The sequence below is a fragment of the Felis catus genome, chromosome E2 (assembly GCF_018350175.1).
Source record: "Felis catus isolate Fca126 chromosome E2, F.catus_Fca126_mat1.0, whole genome shotgun sequence".
Classification (NCBI taxonomy): Eukaryota; Metazoa; Chordata; class Mammalia; order Carnivora; family Felidae; genus Felis; species Felis catus.
Window position 1 is genome coordinate 28124713 of NC_058382.1, and position 23067 is coordinate 28147779.

The window sequence follows — 23067 nt, forward strand, 5'->3', positions numbered from 1 at the left end:
AAGAAAGGTGTGGCAGTGCTGCTTTGCACACATGTACCCTCATCCTTACCCCTTTGGTGCACATTGGCCTGACTTCCAGCTGCCAGTCCCCTGCCACTTCTTGCCTGAGGTCTTTCTTTGGCCCCTAGGTCCTCCTTGGCCCCAACATGACAGCTCAGAAGTGTAAGGAGTGGATGAAACTCACCCACCCCCTGACCCGCCACCCTGAGAAAATCCCTCCATCATTGACTGGCAGGAAGAAGTGTGTAAATAAATACCCAGCACTCTTGCCCCCTCTGTGGGGTGGCTCTGAGATCCCAGAGTTCTCCCGCAGGATTAAGTCTTAGTCGCTCACACTGGGACCCTGTTTGAAAACAAACCTTTATTGCTGCCTTCCCTTCGCTATCTGATTTCCCTTCTCCCACGCTGATGTCTCCTGGGATCACCTGCCACATAAATTGCTTGCCCTTGACACATTGGCTCAGTGTCTGCTTCTGGGAGAACCCAAAGCAACACAAGGCATATATTAAAGTTGTGTTTTAGGGGAGAATATTGTGCATGTGTGAGATTTATAAATTCATAAATTTACATTCAGGGTGTGTAATAGCTTTGTGCATTAGCCATTCATGGAATAGCGTTAGTCAATGTGCAAGGCGATTATCTTAGATTTCTCGCCTTAGGATAGAAGATAATTCTCATTTCCAGTTATCAAATTAATTTCCTTCTGCAGATATCAAAGATTACTTAAGTCAGTTTATATCTCTATTTAATAGAAATTAATTTGATTTGAGATTAAATTATATTTCGTCTACTTAGGATCAGAACAATATAGTTGTTTGAACTGGGAAGACAATGTATTTAAAAATTCTAGGGGTGCCTGCATGGCTCAGTCAGTTAAGTGTGGGACTCATGATATTGGCTCAGGTCATGATCTCACAGTTCATGGGTTTGAGCCCATCGGGCTCCGTGGTGACAGTGCAGGGTCTGCTTGGGATTCTCTTTCTCTGCCCCTCCCCTGCTTGCACACACACTCTCTCTCAAAAAATAAATAAACTTAAAAAATTAAAAATTAAAAAAAGTTCTAGTGGGAAAATCTGACAACCACGCCCCACATTTGTCATGTCACTGCCAGTTACAGGGGAGGCAAGTTCAAGAGGGAAATCTCTCACCCTCAAACTGAAAATTGCCGGTGGGTTCTCAGCTCCAAACAGCGAACTTCAAGGCTACGTTTTGAGATCTAATCTAGGAGTGTGTGGATGGAAATTCTTGCTGAACTACGGGTGAAAGTACAGCTGAAAAGCCAATTGCTAAGTTCTTACACAGCAGGAATGAGATGAAATGAGACCCTGAAAAATCAGAGCAATAATAAACCCTGGTTTGAAGAACAGTGTTTTCGTTTAGGAGAGACAACAAGTATAAAAAAATTTATAAGAACTTGCTTATCTAAACCGAGCCTCCTTTTCTGCATCTGTCAAGGGGGATCACCTTGATGATTACTTGGATAGGCCTGGGGATTCATTTATTTAAAAAAAATTTTTTTTAATGTTTATTTATTTTTGAGAGAGAGAGAGAGAGAGAGAGAGAGAGAGAGAGAGAGAGAGAGAGAGAGAGAGAATCCGAACCAGGCTCCAGGCTCTGAGCTGTCAGCACAGAGCCCAATGTGGGGCTCGAACTCACGATCTGTGAGATCATGACCTGAGTCGAAGTCAGATGCTCAACCGACTGAGCCACCTAGGCACCCCTGGGGATTCATTTAAACAATAAAAATAAGTCACCCCTGGGTGACTCAGTCGGTGAAGTGTCCAACTTCGGCTTAGGTCGTAATATCGCGGTTCATGAGTTCGAGCCCTGAGTCAGGCTCTGTGCTGACTGTTCAGAGCCTGGAGCCTGTTTCAGATTCTGGATCTCCCACTCTCTCTACCCACCCCCCCTCAAAAATAAACATTAAAGGGTCCCCTGGGTGGCTCAGTTGGTTGAGTGTCTGACTTTGGCTCAAGTCATGATCTCACAGTTCATGAGTTCGGGCCAGAGTTGGGCTCTGTGCTGACAGCTCAGAGCCTAGAGCCTGCTTCGGATTCTGTCTTCCTCTCTGTGTGTTCCTCCCCCTGCTCACGCTCTGTCTCTCTCTCTCTCAAAAATAAAGATAAGTGCTGTCTTCGGCAGCACACATACTAAAATTGGAACGATACAGAGAAGATTAGCATGGCCCCTGCACAAGGTTGACAGGCAAATTCGTGAAGTGTTCTATGTTTTTTTGATCTGTCTAATCTGATACTAATAACATATTGTTTTAATTACTGTAACTTTATAATAAATCTTGATATCTAGTACAGCAAGTCTCCCCACCTTGTTTTGTCTATTTAAATTGTCTTTGCTATTCTTATATGTTGGCATTTCTATTTTGAAATCATATTGCAAAATTCCACAGAAAAAAATTGGGGATTGTTTTGAAAGCAGAAGCAATCTGGAGAGAATTGAACACTTTTGCAATAATGAGTCTTCTACTTTAGAATCAAGATATATCTCTGTCTCTTTAGGACTTTAAAAATTTTACCACTATATTCTATTATACTCTGTTAGGAAGTTTTTCACAGATTTTGTTAAACTAATTCCTAGGAATCTGATATTTTGAATCTGCTATGGATGGTTTCTGTTCATAAAATTTATTTGCAAACTGCCACTTGAATTTAGAAATGCAGTTGATTTTTGTATGTGTCACCTTTGTTAATGTTACTTTGCTTAGTCATTTCATTCAGATTATTTCCCATATTTAACACTTTAATTGCTCCTTGTTCCTCCCTGCACCTCACTTTCCTTCTGTCTTAAGATCACCCTTTAGTATTGCCTGTAGTGCACATCCACTGGCAGCAAATCCTATCACTTTTCGTGGTCTGAAAATGACTGTATTTAATCTTTTTTTTCCAGTTTGTTTGTTTGAACTGGAATCCTAATAAAATCTATATACATGGTAATAAATAAATAAAAATAAATAAATAAATACAGAAAAAAGGTAAACATTAAAAAAATACAAATAAAGTTGTTATTAAACGACCTGCTTTTTTTTTTTAGCAATACATTTAAAAAAATTTTTTTTAACGTTTATTTATTTTTGAGACAGAGAAAGAGCATGAACGGGGAAGGGGCAGAGAGAGAGGGACACACAGAATCGGAAGCAGGCTCCAGGCTCTGAGCTGTCGCCCAGAGCCCGACACGGGGCTTGAACTCAAGGACCGTGAGATCGTGACCTGAGCTGAAGTCGGACGCTTAACCGACTGAGCCACCCAGGCGCCCCTAAACGACCTGCTTTTAAGAGGTAGAATGACATGAGCTTCTAGGAAGATCTTCCTGAGAGCAGTGTTTATACCAGCAAAAGATGGCCAGCTACCTACATGTCGCTTTCACAGGGGTATGGCTATATCACTACAGCCCTGTCTCCATGTGCAGTTCTGTGTGGAGTTAAAAAAGGAGGCAAGTAGTCACGTGGACTAAAACTGAGAGATGTCTAAGACTGTGGAGAAAAGAACATTACAGAAAAAAATGCTCACCTGTATTTTAAAAATACACTATATGATTTTATAAAGATACACAATGTATGTGGCTATAAGTGTGTGTGTGTGTGTATGTGTGTGTGTGTGTGTGTGTGTGTGTGTGTATTGATTTTTTTATTTATTATTTGTCTCCCCTACTCGATAGAAAGCTCTATAAAGGCAGGGACTGTGTTTTATATGTTTTGTTCACCACTAGACCCTCAGTGCCCTTAGTAGGGGCTCAGTAGTTATTTTTATTTACTTTTGTGTGTATGTGTATGTTCCTTTTCTTTGTGGTAAAATATATATAACATAAATTCACCGTTTTAACCTTTTTAAAGTGTATGGTTCAGTGGCATCAAAGAAATTCACACTGTTGTGCAACTGTCACCACCATCCATTTCAAGAACTTTTTTCACTCTCCCCCACTGAAACTTTGTCCCCATTAAACATTAACTCCCCCCCAGCCCTTGGCAACTACCATTCTACTCCCTTTCTCTATGAATTTAACTACTCCGGGTACCTCATGTAAGTGGAACCATATAATTGTTATTTTCCGACTGGCTTATTTCATTTAGCATTGTGTCTTCAAGGGGTACCTGGGGGGCTCAGTTGGTTGAGTGTCTGACTCTTGATTTCATCTCAGGTCATGATCCCAGGGTCGTGGGGTTGGGCTCTGTGCTGAGTGTGGAGCCCACTTAAGATTCTCTCTGTCTCAAAACAAAACAAAACAAACAAAAACCATTATGTCTTCCAGGTTTATTTATGTCTTAGCATGCATCAGAATTTCCTTCCTTTTTAAGGCTGAATATTATTCCAGTGTGTGTGTGTGTGTGTGTGTGTGTGTGTGTTTATTTTCCTATACAGTTATCTCTAGCTATCTATATCTATGTTATCTATCTATCATCTATCAAGAGATACACACCATATTTTGTTTACACATTCATCTGTTGATGGACACTTGGGTTGGTTCTACCCTGTGAATAATGGGGCTATGAAAGTGTACATATATAATGAAGTCTCTGATTGCAATCCTTTTGGGTATATATCTAGAAATGGAATTGCAGGATCATAGGGTAGTTCTGTTAATGTTCTGAGGAACCTCCATACTGTTTTCCATAGCAGCTGCACCATCTTCTGTCCCCTCCAACAGTGCACAGAAGTTGTAGTTTCTTCATGTCTTTGCTGACATTTGTTATTTTATATGTTTTTTGAAATAACAGTCCTGAATGGGTGTGGTCAATAGTTATTTTCTGAATAAGCAAACAATATCTCTAAAATTAGAATAATTACTATTTATTGCATTGTATTTTATCTAAGGATATTAGGGTTATCAAAAGAATACTTTTGAGAGACACTTTTCGACAGCAAGAACATCGATGTCCATTTTATACAAGATATCTAGTAGGCCCTAGGGCAAAATATATTGTTAAATCCAAGTTACTGTTTTAATTTAGATAAATAATGTCCATTGACAATGTCCATTTAATACAAAACTATACTAAAAGATCTTTAAATATCTTGTCCTATACAGTTTAATTTGTGGTGTGAAATGAAATATTTTTAAAGTATTTTTAAAAAATTTATTTATTTTGAGAGAGAAAGAGAGCACGTGCACATGCAATTTGGGGAGGGGCAGAGAGAGAGGGGGACAGAGGATCTGAAGCAGGCTCTTCACTGTCAGCGTGGAGCCTGATGCGGGGCTTGAACTAATGAATTGCAAGATCATGACCTGAGCCCAAGGTGGATGTGTAACCAACTGAGCCACCCAGGTGCCCTTGAAATTAAATATTTAAACACAATAAAAAGCAACATTCATCCTCAAGTAAATTACACATAGAATTACTAGATGACTCAGCCATTCCACTCCCAGGTATATACCCAAAGGAACTGAAAACAGGTATTAAAATAAAAGCTTGTATGTGAATATTCATTACAGCATTATTCACAGTAGCCAAAACGAAACACCCCAAATGGCCATTAATGGATGACTGAAAAAACGAAATGCAGTATATTCATACAGTGAAATATTATTTAGCCATAAAAAGGAATAAAGTACTGGGGTGTCTGGGCGGCTCAGTTGGTTGAGTGCCCAATTCTTGAATGTTGGCCCAACTCATTCCAACTCATGGGATCGAGCCCCATGTTGGGCTCTTTGCTGAGTGTGAAGCCTGCTTAAGATTCTCTCTCTGTCTCTAAAAATAAAAAAAAAGGATTAAAAGGAATAAATTACTGACGCATGCTACAACATGGATGAACCTTGAAAACATTAATCTAAGTGAACGAAGTCAGGAACAAATGCCACATATTATATGATTATTTTTATATGAAATATCCCAATAGGTGAATCTATAGAGACAGAAAGCAGATTAGTGGTTACCAAGGGCTGTGGGAGGGGAGGATGAGGAGTACCTTCCCCCCTGGAGTGATGAAAATGTTTGGAGCTTGATAGAGGTGATGGTTGCACAACATTGGGAATGAACTAAGTTCCACTGCATCATATCCTTCTCATTGGTTAAAATGGTGAAGTTTTTGCTATGTGAAATTTACCCCAATTTTTAAACAAAAGCCACATACCTCCACACAGCAGTGTAGGCGGGTGGAGTACACAGAGTACAGAAGGGTAGAAGGGACAGCCCCTCCCCGCCATGCTCCAAGTCCCCCATTACCTCTGAGGTAATGACTCTCAATGGTTTCTTACAAATCCTTCCAGAAAATATTGGTGCTTAAGCTTTTTTGTTGTTTTAATAGAAATTGGATCATATTCTATACACTGCTCTGCACCTTGCTTTTTCCACTTAATGATGTATTAGTGATTTCTCTATGTCAACATGTTTAGTGCTGGTTCATTTATTTTAACAGGTGCATAGTAATATTTTATTGACTGAATGTACCTTAATTTGTTTAACTGGCCCCCTCCTGATGTATGCTTATGTTGGCTACTGCACACAAAGCAACTTTGGGAGATTCTTATTCAGAGATCTTTGTGCACACATGCAAACATGTAAGATAAATTTCTTTTTTTAAAAAAAAATATTTATTTATTTTGAGAGAGAGAAAGAGCACAACCAGGGATGGGGCAGAAAGAGAGGGAGAGAGAGAATCCCAAACAGGTGCCACACTGTCAGCACTGAGCCTGATGCGGGGCTTGAACTCACAAAACTGTGAGTTCACAACCTGAGCTGAAATCAAGAGTCAGACTCTTAACCAATGGAACCATCCAGGTGCCCCACATAAGATAAATTTCTAAAAGTAGATTTGTTGGGTGCTGGGGACTCTATTTGTGACCTCCTTCCCCATTCATATGTTGAAGCTCTAACCCCTAATGTGACTCTATTTGGAGACAGAGCCTTTAGGGAGGTAATTAAAGTTAAATGAAGTCATAGGGTAGAGCCCAAATCCAATATGACTGCTGTTCTTACAAGAAGGGAAGAGACGCCTGAGCATTTTCTCTTTCTGCATGTGCACATGTAAGGGCACAGGGAGAAGATGCCACTTTCAAGCCAGGAAGAGAGGTCTCACCAGAAACCAACCTTGATGGTCTTCCAGCCTCCAAAACTGTGAGAAAATGCATTTCTGTTGTTGAAACCACTCGGTCTCTGGTTTTCTGTTACAGCAGCTGGAGCCAAGTTAATACACTGGGTCAAAGGATATTCACATTTTAAATTTGATAGATAGGACCAAGATAGTCCTCTAAAGCTTTTTCTCCACTTTATTTTTCCACGGACAGTGAAAAAGACTAGTTTCTCCCATACCCTCACCAGCACTGGGTATTATTATACTGTTTAATCTTTGACAATCTGAGAAACACAGATTTTTGTGTATTGTAATTCAAATGGGTGCTTGAAGTTGAGATTTTTCCAAATGTGTGTGTGACTTCTAATGAGTGAAGTTTTTATCTTCCTACTCCAACCCTGGAAGCACATTATATGGTATCACATGAAGGCGGGTCCAACTCCACAGGGACATTTCAAGAAACTTTCTTATGCACTTTCCTTTTTTCTTGCTTCTTGCATATTTTATGAGTTGGAATGGCTACGAAATAAATAAAAGTAAGAGAATATTATTTAGGGGTTTCTCATGTTTGATAGTAAGACATGGAATTCCTAGTGATTTGGGAAAATCATATAGTATTATAGGTCATATAGTACTATATAGATAAGCATAATCCTCCCTTGGAGTCAAATTTTCTCAACTTCCTGATGACAGTGAAATGGATTTGAACAGTTTTAGAACAGAAGTGGTTGCTACACGTGAATGCAGCACTATTACAAATAGGGATGGGAGGGATGTGCACTTTTTGCGCTTTGAAATATATTGAGCTAGACCATTTCCCTGATCATTCTTTCCTCCTTCTTACCTCTTGGGAGTCCAAAGATGTGCCACCAGGACACATCTTTATACCCCAGTGTTAAATGATGGTGGAATAGGGGTGCCTGGGTGGCTCAGTCGGTTGAGCGACCGACTTCGGCTCAGGTCATGATCTCACGGTTTGTGAGTTCAAGCCCCGCGTCGGGCTCTGTGCTGCCAGCTCAGAGCCTGGAGCCTGCTTCTGATTCTGTGTCTCCGTCTCTCTCTGCCCCTCCCCCACCCATGCTCTGTCTCTCTCTGCCCCAGAAATAAACATTAAAAAAATTTTTTTTAAAAAATGATGGTGGAATGAATGAATGAATGAATGGCAAAGACACCAATTAGTTAAAGTATCCAAGTGTTTCCGAGGAGGATGTTATTTTGGCCAAGAGGCTGAGTGCAGCTTTTGATCTTTACAGCATTCGAAGTTATGACCTTGCAGCCACACATTGGCAAGTTGTGTGGCTTGAGCAGATTGAATAAGCTGATACAGCTTTTGTCACCTGTGAGAAATTGTAATCTTTTACACACACACGCCCGCGCACGCGCACACACACACACACACACACACACACACACACATGCACATACAACTAATTATGATTTAAAAAGCTAGATAGAAATGCTATCTTATAACTCACTGCTTTTTAGCCATCAATTCACAGATGTTGATTAATCATTGAACATTCATTCTGGTTGTGTGTTTTCAGGTCCAGTGTTCGAACTTTGAACGAGGTCAATAATCTTGTGTTGCTGTGGCCACAGTCCGTCACAATGACTGAGAATGAATAACCGAGTCTCAAATATTCTCTCCAGACTTGGGATACATGACTTGCATTATATCGTAAATGTGTTATATAGACTAGTTTCAAAGCAGACCAGGGCAACAAATTTGAAACTGTTCCACTAACAGGATGTGGCAGTGGTTTTTTTTTGTTGTTTGTTTTGTTTTGTTTTGTTTTTGATAGGTGGTAATCTCAGCAGCTTCCATTTGTGGCATATGGTGTGTGACCTCCCAGAAGTCTGTGCTTTATTCTCTGACTCACTTTTCCTTGCCGTGCAATGGGTCCTGTCCATTTGTTCTCAGCCTGCAAATTTTCAGTTGGCTTTTTTCACTTCTACCAAACAAATACAGAAATTGCCCCTTACTATTTGGCTGCATTTTTCAAAGCCTATTAGACTGTCCAAAGACTTCAGGGTAACTCTGTAACTTAAATTATCCAATTTTTTCTCGAATGAAATGTCTTTTGGGCTAGATATGCAATAAGGAAAAAGCTTGGCACCCTGTGTCGTGCATTTTACCTTAGAAAAGGCCCCTGTGGCTTGACTTACATATGTCCGGAAATAAAATTTGCCTTTCTGCTGCCTTTTGAGGCAAAGCATGATGTACATGTTCCAAACATACTCAATTCTGTCTGTAACAATTCTCGTGGTGAAGATGCTTGCCACAAAATGTCCTGGAGGGGAATCAGGTGGAAATGAATAATAGAGTAGGTGGTGCTTGGACAGGGAGGGCAGAGCACCAGTGAGTGCTGAAGAAGTGATTTTATTTTGGAAATCATTAAAATGTGAAGTCACGTGGGGCGCCTGGGTGGCGCAGTCGGTTAAGCGTCTGACTTCAGCCAGGTCACGATCTCGCGGTCCGTGAGTTCGAGCCCCGCGTCGGGCTCTGGGCTGACGGCTCAGAGCCTGGAGCCTGTTTCCGATTCTGTGTCTCCCTCTCTCTCTGCCCCTCCCCCGTTCATGCTCTGTCTCTCTCTGTCCCAAAAATAAATAAACGTTGAAAAAAAAAATTAAAAAAAATGTGAAGTCACGTGTTGTATGCATCTATGTGTTTAAGTAATACAAATTTTGAAACCAAGAAGACAGCCCCAATAGTCTCCGAATTGCCTCTTGGGTCATTCTTCCCTTGTTTTAAAGAATAGCGCATGATCTCAGCTAAATAGTTCTATGGGCTCATCCTGTGAAACCCCTGAGGTCTGACAGCCTTCCTTCCTTCATTCTTTCCCCTCTCCTATTGCTGGCAGTTTTCCTCCCGGGGTGGCTGATGAATCTGTGGTTCACACCCACACTCATTAGCCAATAACTCAAATGGTTACTTGGCCATATCCTTAATGTTCTCACTTTTTGCAATATGCCTAGGCAGAAAATTTTCCAAATCATGAAGTTCTACTTCCTTTTAGCTTAACAATTCTATCTTCAAGTCATTTCTTTCTTTTTGGATTTTACTATAAGCAGCCAGGTGGAGCCAAGCCACACCTTCAACCCTTTTTTTAGAAATTGCTTCAGTTAAATATCCAGTTTCATTGCCTGCAATTTCTACCTTCCACAAAACTCTAGAACACAAACACAGTTCAGCCATGTCTCTGCCACTTTATAGCAAGGAACGCCTTTCCTCCAGTTTCCAGTAAGACGTTCCTTATTTCCACGTGAGACCTCATCAGAATGGCCTTTACTGCCCATATTTCTACCAACATACTGCTCCTGACCACTTAGGGGTTCCTTAAGACGACTGAGGCTTTCTCTACAGTTCTCATCTTCTCTTTCTGAGCTCTCACCAGAATTACTTTTATTTATTTTTATTTATCTTTTATTTTTTCAGAGAGAAACAGGGACAGAGTGCGAGTGGAGGAGGAACAGAGAGAGGGAGAGGGAGACACAGAATCTGAAGCAGGATCCAGGCTCTGAGCTGTCAGCATAGAGCTCGACATGGGGCTTGAACCCATGAACCGTTAGATCATGACCTGAGCCAAAGTCGGACGCTCAACTGACTGAGCTACCCAGGCGTCCCTCACCAGAATTACTTTTAAAGGTATATTCATGGGGCATCTGGCTGGCTCAGTCGGTATAGTGTGTGACATTAGATCTTGGGGTTGTAAGTTTGAGCCCCATGTTGGGAGTAGAGATTTCTTCACAATAAAATCTTACAAATAAAGAAATAAAGGTCTGTTTGTGCCGTGTAGGCTTCTCCAGCATGAACGTCCAAACTTCATTCTCTACCCCATTACCCAGTTCCAAAGCCACTTCTGCATTTTTAGGCATTTGTTACAGGAGAACCCCCACTTCTCATTTCATATATATGACCTGTTTGGATTTGTTGTACAATATATACCCATATGTAGAGATTTATATGGAGATTTGTTATGAGGGATTGGCTCATACAGATACGGAGGCTAAGAGGTCCCACAGTCTGCTATCTGCAAGCTGGAGACCCAGTCAAACCAGTGGTATGGAGTGCTATGGAGTCTGAGTCTGAAGGCGTGAGAACCAAGGGTGCCAGCAGTGTAAGTAAATATCGCTCAGAGGGCTAGAGAAGATGACATGGAATGTCCTAGTTCAATCAGCAAGGCAAGAAAAAAGGGACAAATTCTTCTTTCCTGTATCTTTTGTTTCATTTGGGCCCTCAACTGATAGGATAAGGTCCACCCACATGGGGGAGGACAATCTACATCACCAAATCCACCCATTCAAATGCTAATTTCTTCCAGGGCCATCCTTGCAGACACACCTGGAAAAAATGTTTAATCTGGGCACTCAATGGGCAGTCAAGTTGATACATTAATTAATAATCATACCAAGTAACTTTTTGGAGGAGAAGGTCTGGACTGCATTTCAAGTTATGTATGTTCTAGCGAGAGAATATTCTGGAGTGAGATTTTGATGGTTAGTAAGAGCCTTTGTCTTTAGAAATGGAATTTCTCTGCTTCGGCTGCTCAATGACAGTTGACAAAAGCAGTTGTGGGTGAGTACCTTCTTAGGCAAGACCACCTTATCCCCCTTATTCTCTCTTTCCCACAGCAGTGATATGTTAAAAAGAAATGGTAGAATGCAAAGGGTTGAGTGCTGGATCTTGGCTGAGTTTCTGGGCTTCCTCTCTGGAGAATGGCTGTCCAGGGACAGCCTGCTTTGCAAGCTCATGGCCAAGGATGCTATTTCCCGTACAATAGGAAAGATGGTTGAAGGAGCTGCCTTACCAGCCTTGTATAAACTTGAATCTGGAAAACGTCTGGAATTTTTTACAGATTGGTCAGAAATTCTGGCAGTTTTTGTTTTGTTTTTAGTTGCCATTCGGCTAGGCAAGCAATTCTCTGTGGGTGCTTTAGCACTGCCATGGTCAAATTCTATAGAAACACCAACCAAAATGGAGGTTATCCAGAAAAGGCAAATCTATAGAAATAGAAAGTAGATTAATATTTGCCTGGGCATGGGGTTGGGAAAATGGATTGACTACAAATGAGCCCTACCAATCTTTTTGGGGTTGGAAACATTCCAAGGTCAGATTGTGGCAATGGCTGCATAGATCTGTAAATTCACTAAAATGATTCATTAAATTGTACACTTCAAATGGGTGAATTTTATAATATAGAAATTATACTATAAAACTCTTAAACATACACACACACATACACATACACACACTCCAAAGATCATAGGATGGCACAGAACTTGAGCAATTTTGTTTCTAAGGAATAGAAGAGATTCTGACTGGGGCACCTGGATGGCTCAGTTGGTCAAGCATCTGACTCTTGGTTTTTGGCTCAGGTCATGATCTCACCATTCCTGGGTTTGAGCCCCACATCGGGCTCCACGTTGGGCTCGGGGCTGTCAGCAAGGAGCCTACTTGCGATTCTCTCTCTCCCTCTCTCCGCACCTCTCCCCTCCTCCCCTCCCCCTCCTCCCCCACCTCCAAAAAAAAAAAAAACCTTAAAAAAAAGAAGAAATTTTGACTGTCTGGAACAAGACACGGGCTTCCACATTGCCTATTATTTTGAAATGTCATTGAAACAGATTCTCCTACTTGAAATCCTGTTTGTATTCATGAAGGAGAAAAAAACATGGTACAATGATGTATATTGTGTGCAAAAGGGGAAAGTTCGTAAATGGGGCCTAAGCCCGATTATTAACACCTGGAGCAAATACGTCATAGCCCAAACGCTGAAGATACTAATAATTTATGACTTACTATTCATGGTTCTTGTTAACTCTGAAGTAATATAGTCACATACTGCCTAAGATTTAATTATAATGACAATTATTAATAATACCGTGCAGTAGTATGTGTGTGAAATTTCCCTTCAGTTTTATCCAAGTTGATAAATCAATGAAGTCATATTTATATTTGCTTGATAACTGGCTTTCTTCTCATTTTTCCACTCAGTTTTGACTCTGCAGAAACTTGATGTTTCAGTGAATCTTTCAAGTTGAAACCATCGACTCAACATTTTCCCCCCTAAGAATAAGAACACTGAGAATGAATAGGACATTAGATTATGGAGCAAAATGTCTGGGTTTGTGATAGCTGTGTTTTTTTGGCTCATCAATTTAATGCAGATGGTTTTAAAGACTGTAATAAGTGTCTGTTCTTTTGTTCTAAATAGCAAAATGAAAAGGTTGAGTAATCAAAATTTATTATTGAAATTAGTGTAGTCTATCTCTTTGGATGCAGTTGTAGATTATTTTGAGACAAAACACTGCAGATTTGTTGGGGGAAATGAATACATTTTTGTGTATATAATATTCCCTTCTGTTTTACTTTAAACTGGATGATTTTTGAGGAAACTTCCGCAAGAGATACTTTATAATTCTATACCATGGTACACATTCAACATTCATTACAATTTTATAGCATGGCATACATTCAACACTCAATTACATTTCCTTGCCATCTTGCACACAAAGTACATACCTGCCTCAGGGCCTTTGCACTTGTTATTCTCGCTGCCTGATGGATCATTCCCTAGATGGTCATGGCCCACTGCCTCATTTAAGTCCCTGCTCAAATATCACTTCCTCAGAGCAGCCTTCCCTGATTAGCCTATCTAAAAATAGCACACTGTCACTATCCCTTTTGCTGGCTTTCTTTTTCTTCATAGCACTTATCCACTGTCTGACTTTATATGCTTGCCTTCCCACTAGAAAGTAAAGTCCATGAAAGCAGGAACCTCATCAGTATTGTTCATTGCTGTATCCCCAGCACTGGTACATAATTTGCTCAAGACATATTTGTTGAAATTAATTGAATAAATTGCAGTTTGACTTTAGATATTTACCTTTTTTTCCTCCATAACCAGACAGTAAATTCATGGAAGGCAAAGACCCTGATTGCTTTTTGATCCTCTCTAAAGCAATTAGCTCAGTTCTGCATGGATGATAGACATTCAACCAAGATTTACTGAATGAATGCCCTGAAACATGGATGTGTTGTTATGGGGCTAACCAGTCAGCATTCCCTGCAGGTGAACAAACAGTAATGTCTTGCCTCTCAGCCCACACTTCACAAGGTTCTTTTATTTATATTAACTCATTTGATCATTTTGCCAGAACTTTAGTAGTTCTTGAGGTTTGTCTAAAGAAATGAGCTTTCAGATATAACAAATATTAATTTCTGACATGAACACTTAGTTTGAATACTTTTTTGCTTAGATATCAGTGGCATTTAATGTGTTCTTGGATGCCTGAAAAAATATTTTTAAAGACTGAATAATGCTTAAAATAAACAAATAAAAATAAAAATAAAAACAGCTATCTTGTCATGTAACATGTGCAGGGAGAGATTTTTGGAAATGTTTAACAAAGTCTTCAAGGTGATTATATCTAGACAGTGGGGACCTTGATAATGCTTACTTTTTTCAGCTTTTCATTTTTCTTGGTTGATTTTTAAAACAAATTTGAAGTTGTCAAAATAAACCTGTTTCTAAAATGCTTTATTTTTATATCATTTGTCAGTAGGTATAGCCTAAAAAGTACCACTACTTATTTTCCTGGCTTTGTAATTCACAGTATACAGCAAATTTCATTCTGAGAACACTTTTAATACTGATATGTAGTAAATCAACAACCAATAAGATGAACCAAAGTTCTTTAGGGTTTTTTGGAGGGGTATGTTATTCTCTCAGCAAGAAAAACGGTAGAGCAGTGCTTTATAATTTGACAAATATTTTTTCATCTTTGCCCAAAACTACAACAACAACAGTCAACAACAACAATAAAAACTTTCCAGGATATTGGGGGGCACCTGTCTGGCTCAGTCGATTAAGAGCCCTACTTGGGTCATGATCTCATGGCTCCTGAGTTCGAGCCCTGTGTTGGGCTTTGTGCTGACAGCTCAGAGCGTGGAGCCTGCTTCAGATTCCGTGTCTCCCTCTCTCTCTCCTCCTCCTCCCCCACTCACGCTGTCTCTTAAAAATAAATAAACGTTAAAAATTTTTAACAAACAACTTTCCAGGATATTGAGCTCCCAAAATAGAAGGTCAAAATCAGGCATCAGGGACTCCTTCTGGACTTTGGACCAACCTCAGAGGGCACACAGGAAACATGCTCACTTATTTTTTCTCAGTATTTAAAATACTTAAAATTCCCTTTTCCTTGTAGTTTTTACCACAGGAATTGGGAAGACATGCAAATAACCACTTTGTGGAAAATCTCTACTGATGCCAACGATATTGGGCTTAAAAGGTTTGGGGGTTGTTTTTTTTAAGTTAATTCTGAACCGAGGAGAGCTTTCTATGGCTGCCGGTGCACCTGATGGCAAGTGAGAATTCTTTACACGCCGAGCAGCTTGTGTGCCAGTCTCCATGCCTGTGCAGCTGTGCGCGCTTCTGCGTGCGTTATGTGTGCAGAACGGGTTTTGGGTGTGTGACGGTGGTTCTGAGCCCCTGGTTTACAGACCCAACGAAGATGCGCGTACTTCCATGCGGGCTGGCGCAGGTCTCTCCAGTCTAAGCTGGGGCGGGGGATGCTCCGCCAGGGCCTGGGGTGCTGCACGCATGGCGCGGAGACCGGTGGGGAGCCCGCGCAGCCCGCGTCCACGCAGGGTCCCGAGCACATGCTCGGGAGTGGGGCGCATCTTCTCCCCTCCCCCCGCCCATGCCCGAACCCGACTTGGAGCGGAGTTCTCGAGAGGGTCGCGAGAGCGTTGGGGGGGGGGGGCGGGTACCGGAGGCCCTGGGTGGGGGAGGGGACGACGAGGGGGCGGTGCCTCCCACAATCCATTCCCTGCGGAGCCGGTGTCCGTCCGGCCTCGCCCGGTCTCAGGGACCGAGAAACCCAGACCGAGGGCGGCGCACGCTTCACGGGCGCCTAAACGCCCAGGTACGAGCGGCCCCTTCCTCAGGAGCCACGGGGACGGTTAAGTCGGGCGGTTGCAACCCCCGCCACGCCGCACCACGGCCTCTGTGACGCACGCCGCGGCCGCCGGGGCTAGCCGGGCGGCGCGGCGCGGCGCGGCGCGGCGCGGCGGGGGCGGGGCGGGGCGGGGGGTGGGCGGGGCGGAGCGGGCGGAGGCCCCGCCCCGGGGCCGGAGGAGCGAGGACGCTACGGAGCAGGCGCGTCCTGCCGCCGCCGCCGCCGCTGCTGCCGCCGCCGCCGCCGCCGCCGCCGCTGCTGCCGCTTGCCCTACTCCAGAGCCGCCGCCGCCATTTGCACGGGGACCCCAGTGACAGGGGCTCGGCGGAGGGGCGGAGGGAGGGGGGTGGGCCCGCGGAGCCCCCGAGGGCGGGAGCGACGCCGCCGGCGCCGGCCGGGCTCCCTGCGCGACCGCGCCGCCCGCGGCGGGCCCCGAGCAGCAGTAGCAGCAGCAGCAGCAGCAGCAGCAGCAGCCGCCGAGGCCGGGCGTGCGCCTGAGGCGCGGCGGCGGCGGCGGCCCTGCGGGCGGCCGGGAGGGGCGGGGGCAGCGGCCGCCGCCGTTTGATGGATCCGAGGATCGCCTGGTTCCAGCCAGAGCAGCTCGGACCGTCCAACAGTCTGTGGATGCAGATCTGGGAGACGACCCAGGGGCTGAGGAACCTCTACTTCAACCACCACTGTCACAGCAGCGGCGGCGCGAGCGGCGGCGGCGGCGGCAGCAGCACGGCCACCGGCGGGAGCGGCAGCAGCACCGGCAGTCCGGGCGGCGCGGCCCCGGCCCCGGCCCCGGCCCAGGCCGGCATGTACCGCTCCGGGGAGCGCCTGCTGGGCGGCCACGCGCAGTCCGCGGAGCAGCGGGACTTCCTGCCCCTGGAGACGACCAACAACAACAACAACCACCACCAGCCCGCGGCCTGGGCCCGCCGGGCTGCCGCGGGCTCCTCGGCGTCCCCGTCCCCCTCCGTGTCCTCGTCCCCACACTCTTCCGCCGCCGTCCCCGCCGCGGAGCCCGCGGACCCGGCCTCGGGCAGCAGCAACAAGAGGAAGCGCGACAATAAGGCCAGCACCTACGGACTCAACTACAGCCTGCTGCAGCCCAGCGGAGGGCGGGCCGCGGGGGGCGGCCGGGCCGACGGCAGCGGGGGCGTGTACAGCGGGACCCCGTGGAAGCGGAGGAACTACAACCAGGGAGTCGTGGGGTGAGTGGTAGCCCTGCGGCCTGGTGGCCTGGCCCTTGCATACGCGCATCCGGGCACACGCCCACAGAAGGTGGATTAGGGGGAGCCTGGGCGAGGCCACCCCTCTTGGCCTGCCTTCGTTGCTGCTTCTGAGGGAGCTGATGGCCAGCCATCCCTCCATCCCTCCACCATTCACACCTTCCCCCACTCCATAGCGGTCCACACCTCCCCGCCCCCCCCCCCCCCCCCCCAGCTTTCCAGGCCTTTTCTGGACATACCCTCCGCCATCCACACCCTCCCCTCACGTCCCTTAGTCATCCACACTCTCCCTCTTAACAGTCCACACCTTCCCCGGCCCCCTTATCCATCTACTCTTTGCTCCCATCCCCCCTATTCACACACACCTTCCCCATTCTCCCCCCTCCAATCCTCCCCATCTTGCTCCCCACCAGCACACCCCAAGATGAAATCTATTAGCATGGACAAATCATTGATTTCCTGAGAACATTCCTGTGTTGGTGCCATTTGATGGTACAGGACCTGGAGGTGCTTTCCTTGCCAAGAATAGAAACATCCAGAAAGCTCCTCCCCCTCCCCCAATCCCAAACAGGAATCATTTCAGCCCCGTAAGGCTTTGCCTGCTGTTGACCCTTTTGCCCATCTTTAATTTTTTTTATTAAAAAAAAAAAAAAATCCTGCATTAGCGATGCTTTTTTTTCTGTGGGGATTGAGGAATGAGGTGACAGCTAAGTTTAGGCTGGTGGAGATGGTGAGCTCTTCTGAGGCCGATAGAACTTTCTAGGAGTTCATGGACCTTGGCTCCAGCTTCTTACTGTAAAGTTGTCATCCTGGCAGATACAGCCAATGCTTTTCATTGTAGGGGGTAACTTTATGCTAATGAGTGAATGTTGCACCATTAATGACTTTCTGTTTAAAGTTCAGCTGTTACAAAATGGAATCTTACCTGATCCCTAGTGAACTATGTACATAAGCAGGGAATGTTTCCAGCTAGCTTTCCCTTCTAGAAGGGCCCCTGTGCTGGAATAGGTTACTGAGTCATTTATATTTTGTAAAATAAAAAATTTGGGCCGTGTGTGTGTGTGTTGTGTGTGTGTGTGTGTGTGTGTGTGTGTGTCTCGCTTGAGTATGGAGAATGAGCTTTCAAATTGCTTTTCATTTTTCAGATCCAGTTTCACATTGGGGGCTACAGTAGGCACATGAAATTACCATTAGTAATCTTTTGTGAAACGTTTTCTTAGATTCACCCATTCAGATCTGCCCTGCTTTGGCAAGCACAGACAGTTCTGTGTACCTTTTTGGAGGTCTGGGTAAAATGAGTTGGTGGGTTCCCATCTGCTTCTAGTGGGCTGGTGTCTGCTATATGCTACTATTACAACTCCCACCTTTTATGGAAAATGCAGTCCAGCGTTTTAGGACTGGCACGCTGGGGTTACATGTCAAACCTGTCCTCACTTTCCAGAGGGGAACCTTTTAGGGTTGAGTCCTCTGTTGCTATGCTTCAAGGGCGCTCTCCATGGTCATCACGTTTTAATAAAAGGCTCATGGGTTCCATCCTGTTAGCATTTCCAAGACGGAGCATAAACCTGTGGTTTAGCGACAAGCAAATTGATGTTTTGAAGGTTCTGGTAGTTTCATTTCACAGGAAAAGCTCCAGTTAAGCAATCACTGTCAACTAAAACCTTGGAGTTCCCTGGTTTCATTTTACCGAAGCTTTTGCATATATGTCTAGCAGAGATAGAGAAGAAATCCAGAATACTGGCTGCTCTTCTTTTTGACGGGTTAGAAATTGTCCTCTCCTCTACCTGCTTTGTAATGTTGGGGATACTGTAAAAGGCTCATATTTGAACTTGTGTAGAGGCAGGATGTTCTTATTCCTGATTCAAATGGATTGCCCCCAAAGGGATTTAGGGGAGGAATTTCCATTTCCCAGATAGATTACTGTTTAAAAACTGACTGTAAACCTGTTTTTAAAACTGTTTATCACTTCATCAGACCTTCCATTCTTTTGCCTTTTCCTTTAGAGGATATCAGTAGTAAAATTTTCTATCAGACAGTTCGTAAGAGTGTTTTTGTAAGAGTGTCTGGGTGTTTAAAAATTCTTGCTTTGATTTGTGGGTCCTTATGTCTTGACTTTTCCAGAAGTTTTGCTATTTTTAGTACAGGTATTTAAAAATCTGAATTCACAGGGCATCTCAATGTTATGCTATGCTGAAATTAAATTTGCTAAAACTGTTACTAACATTCTGAGTTCTTGGGACTCACATTTAGCTGATAGGTCAACAGATTGTAGTGGTTCCTGGCCTCTGAGCTGACAGTCCAGGTAGGGGGAGGAGAAGGCAGCACATTGAACAACGGGCTGGAACTCTAGGACAGCTGTATACATATACTGTCGCGCATCTTTGGTCTCTGTGATCTCTGCCTCAGCCAAAGTGGTCAGCGTACTCCCTGAACATTCCTAAGATACAGTTTAGTATCCTAAGATACTTCTCCATCGTCCAGGTCCTTGATTCTCTTGGTGTTCCTCCTTTGGACTCTTGAAGTACTTGCCTCATGCTCTTGCTGTAGCCTGCTTGTGGTTGTTTTTCCTTTTATGTACATGTTTCCTCTTACCCACTAGGTCACTAGTTAGGATGGACATTTCTTAAATGTAGAGTATGATATTTGGATTTCATCCTGAAGCTTTCATATTCCTCTTTCAAAGTTAAATCTGTATAAGCTCACCATCTCAGCCTTCTCCATGTACCCGCAGAGCTAGGGGGTTTGCTCATGTTCCTTTTTTCTTTTCCCCCCTTTTTAAAGTTGCTTTCAGTATTCTACTTCTTGGACTTCATTCTCCTCCAAGGCTGGCTGTGGTGTAGGAAGCAGTCCACCTGCTCCTTCTGGTTGTCCATGAAAATGAGCCACGAAACCCTTTTCAAAGATTTAATTGTTCATTACCATGGAGAAAGAAGCCATGACAAAAAGTGAACGCAGTTAACGTATGGAGATTCAGAGCCCTTGGTCCCGAGTCCCCCTGTCTCTAGAAGCTTCTTGTGGAAGGTGCTTGGAGCTTCTCCAAGCTCATCAGGATAGGTTTGTGTTGGCCGCACTGCCAGATCTGTAGATATTTTTTTTCAAGGCTTCGATGACATGTTCAAAATAATGTTTTGGAGCAGGAATCTGACGGTGGGACATCAAGAAGACCCCGTTGGAAAACTTGGGCTTAAGGAATAATTTCTTGAACTGCGATGATGGGGATGGGAACTGGTAAAGAATGAATGAGTGTGAGAAATGCTGTAAGGTGAGGGTGGAGAGGATTCTGGCTCCCGGGTTCACTGATCACACCACAGCTTTGAACTAGAGTGGGGAAACGTTGCTTTTATTATTGCCAATAAAGGATGGGATTGTTGATTTGGAATGAAAAATACGGTGGGGTTTAGGTGGAACTGTCTAACAGGGAGTTGAAGTTTGGGGGCCAAGCCAAGGTGTAGTCTTTCCTGCAGTGGGCCAGGTCCTTCCTCACATGCATTGTACACTGTATCACAGTAAGTCCAAGATGCTGACACTCTTCTTCAGCACTGGCATCGTGGCCTCTTTCTGCTGGTTTCTATACTGTGTGATCAGTAGGTTGGTGTTGATGCTAGGCTCCAAAGTAAGTGATCCGATAGATTAACGTGGGTTGAGTATGAGAGAATTTAGAAGCCTTTTTCCAATTGCTTGCTGTATTAATTTTTGTGCATTCACAAATGTAGCCGACAGTAATTCTTTAGTGAACTAGAATCTTCGGGTCTTTGAATTTTGCTGCATTTCGGTACTGAAATGTGATTTCAGTAAGACAGGAAGTTTTCCTGAAACCAAAACTACACTCTATGTTAGCTAATTGGATTTTAAATAAAATCTTGGAAGAAAAAAAAAAAGACATTAGGTTTTCTACAGTGTTGATTCTATACTAACAGTGCAGTTTGTATTTGAGAATTTCCCCAAATCTGGTACGGTGTGTTCGACTAAGATACTTCATGCCACAACTCGTGTTCTGTCTAAAATCTGTGATCAGTGAACACTGTCACTGTCAGAATTCCTTGGTATTTCAGGATGTGGTATCTTTTTCATCCCCTATTAAGTTTTTAGCTGTTGAAAAACAAAAGACTAGTGAGTAAATAGAGCTTTTTGGAGTCTACCTTGGGTTCCCGCAGAAGGTTTAGTATATATTGCAGTGAAGGAAGGATAGGAAGGGGATACTAGAAAAGTCCAAGGCAGTGGGGTAGCGGGGGGAGGGGGGGAGGAGGGCGGCGGAGTTTGTGTTAGAACAGTTCTGGTCCTGGTGTGACAGATGGCCTTATATCACAAATACTTCCATGAAACCCCTACTAATAAATCCTAGTGTTAGGAGTCCAGAAGAACCCATGGGAAAAAAATTTAGGGGCTCCCTTGCTGATATGGGACTGGTCAGATGGTTGTAGTTAGATATTCTTATACCTGCTGAAGCTGAGAAAAATTTCAGCCACTTTTTCTATGGAAAATAGAAAAGCAAGCTGTTGTGTAATTTCACTCAGCTTTCTATTCTTCCTTCTGTTGAATCCGTTGGAGTAATATTTAGTGGAGGAAACTATTTCAGGATCACACCCACGGCACTAGAGACTGGATGTATAATCACTTACACACACATAGGTGTGGAGTAATCCTGAAGGGGGCTATACACCAAAGAGGGTGCTAATTGGAAGAATTAGAATCTAGTTCCCAGCAGCTGGTCTGAGACCCCTGTCTTTGCTCTTTTCCTACAGAGCTGACCGGACAGCTCAGAGCCTGCTTGAGGAATTCAGAGGACTGCCGGTAGAATGTTCTTTCTGTCCTTAGGAATATTTGCTAGGGACTCAGCTGCTTCAGGACACCAGCATCTTCAAATTCATTTTACCATTTTGAACATGACATGGATTTTTTTCCCCCCTAAGAGAATATTGAAATTGAGGATGGCCCTGAGCTAGGCTTTACATTAATTTGGATTCGAACAGCAAGTGATATATCTGTTTTCATTTTTTAAGTTATTTGATGATCTAAGAGACTTTTGTATACTAAGGGCTTCAAGCCATATGGAGATTGAAGCTGGAGGTTTGAGGAAAAAACAATATGGAGATGTTTACGTTGTATACTGGCTTCTTACTCGAACAGTTTCAAATCTGAAAAAAATCTTGCCATGTATGTAAGAGATTTTTCATGTGGTATCTGATAACTAAACTCAGGAATTCTAGTTTCAATCATTCTCTCTGCTGAAGTAGTTTGAATAGTCTGCAGAACCCGTGTTTTCAAATTAGTTGATTTATTAAAAGTACTCAATAAAGTCAGAGTGCTCATGGTAGATAGCGTTTTTACCATGTTCCAAATGCTGTGTTAAATTTTTTCTGTTTGCTGTATCAAGCTTCTCATGCATAGCCCCATCTGATTGTTTTGTTTTGTTTTGTTTTGTTTTACTTTTTATTTTGAAATACAGATTGACAGAAAATTGCAAAAAACTGTACAGAGAGATCCCATCTTCCCTTCACCTAGTTTCATGCAGTGGTAACATCTTATATAACTATAGCTTCATAGCAAAACCAGGAAACTGACATTGTTACAATTTGTAGCCTTACTTAGATTTCCCCAGTTTTACATGCACTCATTTGTGTTTGTGTGTGTGTGTGTGTAATTTTATCATGTGTAGATTTGTGTGACACCCCCACGATCGAGGTACCATCACCTCAGAGATCCCTCATGCTACCCCTTTTTTCCCTTGCACACACCCACCCTCATCTCTAACCCTGAGCAGCCACTAATCTCTCCATCTCTCTAATTTTGTCATTTTGAAAGTGTTAGATAAATGGAATCACACAGTATGTTACTTTGGCTTTTTTCCTCTTACCATAATTCCTTTGAGA

The 23067-nt window shown here is 43.5% G+C and overlaps 2 protein-coding genes, 1 long non-coding RNA gene and 1 other non-coding gene across 14 annotated transcripts in view; 3 read left to right on the forward strand and 1 right to left on the reverse strand.

Annotated features, from left to right (window-relative positions):
• Positions 1-14559, forward strand: part of HEATR3 (HEAT repeat containing 3) — a 69243-nt gene extending 54684 nt beyond the window's left edge. For 3 of the 6 annotated variants that reach the window (XM_023244841.2, XM_023244843.2, XM_023244844.2), the window contains one exon: positions 13015-14559. In XM_023244841.2, the coding sequence (XP_023100609.1) occupies positions 13015-13020 (6 nt within the window). In that variant the 3' untranslated portion in view covers positions 13021-14559. Of the gene's footprint in view, positions 1-128; positions 439-13014 lie in introns of those variants that run through there. The other 3 variants (XM_023244839.2, XM_023244845.2, XM_023244840.2) reach the window with 2 other exon arrangements.
• LOC111558171 lies at positions 2127-2233 on the forward strand. The gene has a single exon (XR_002738758.1). It is a non-coding gene; the product is annotated as a U6 spliceosomal RNA (small nuclear RNA).
• LOC111557973 lies at positions 7196-8695 on the reverse strand. Its single transcript, XR_002738371.2, has 2 exons — positions 8498-8695; positions 7196-7541 (listed from the first exon to the last, which is right to left on the reverse strand). It is a non-coding gene; the product is annotated as an uncharacterized LOC111557973 (long non-coding RNA).
• Positions 14560-16315: 1756 nt separating the features above from the next.
• TENT4B (terminal nucleotidyltransferase 4B) overlaps positions 16316-23067 on the forward strand; it is a 75626-nt gene continuing 68874 nt past the window's right edge. The window contains exons 1-2 of one of the 6 annotated variants that reach the window (XM_045045785.1): positions 16316-17179; positions 21940-21988. In XM_045045785.1, coding sequence (XP_044901720.1) covers positions 16545-17179; positions 21940-21988 — 684 coding nt within the window. In that variant the 5' untranslated portion in view covers positions 16316-16544. The remainder of the gene's footprint in view (positions 17180-21939; positions 21989-23067) is intronic. The other 5 variants (XM_045045782.1, XM_045045784.1, XM_023244908.2 and 2 more) reach the window with 5 other exon arrangements.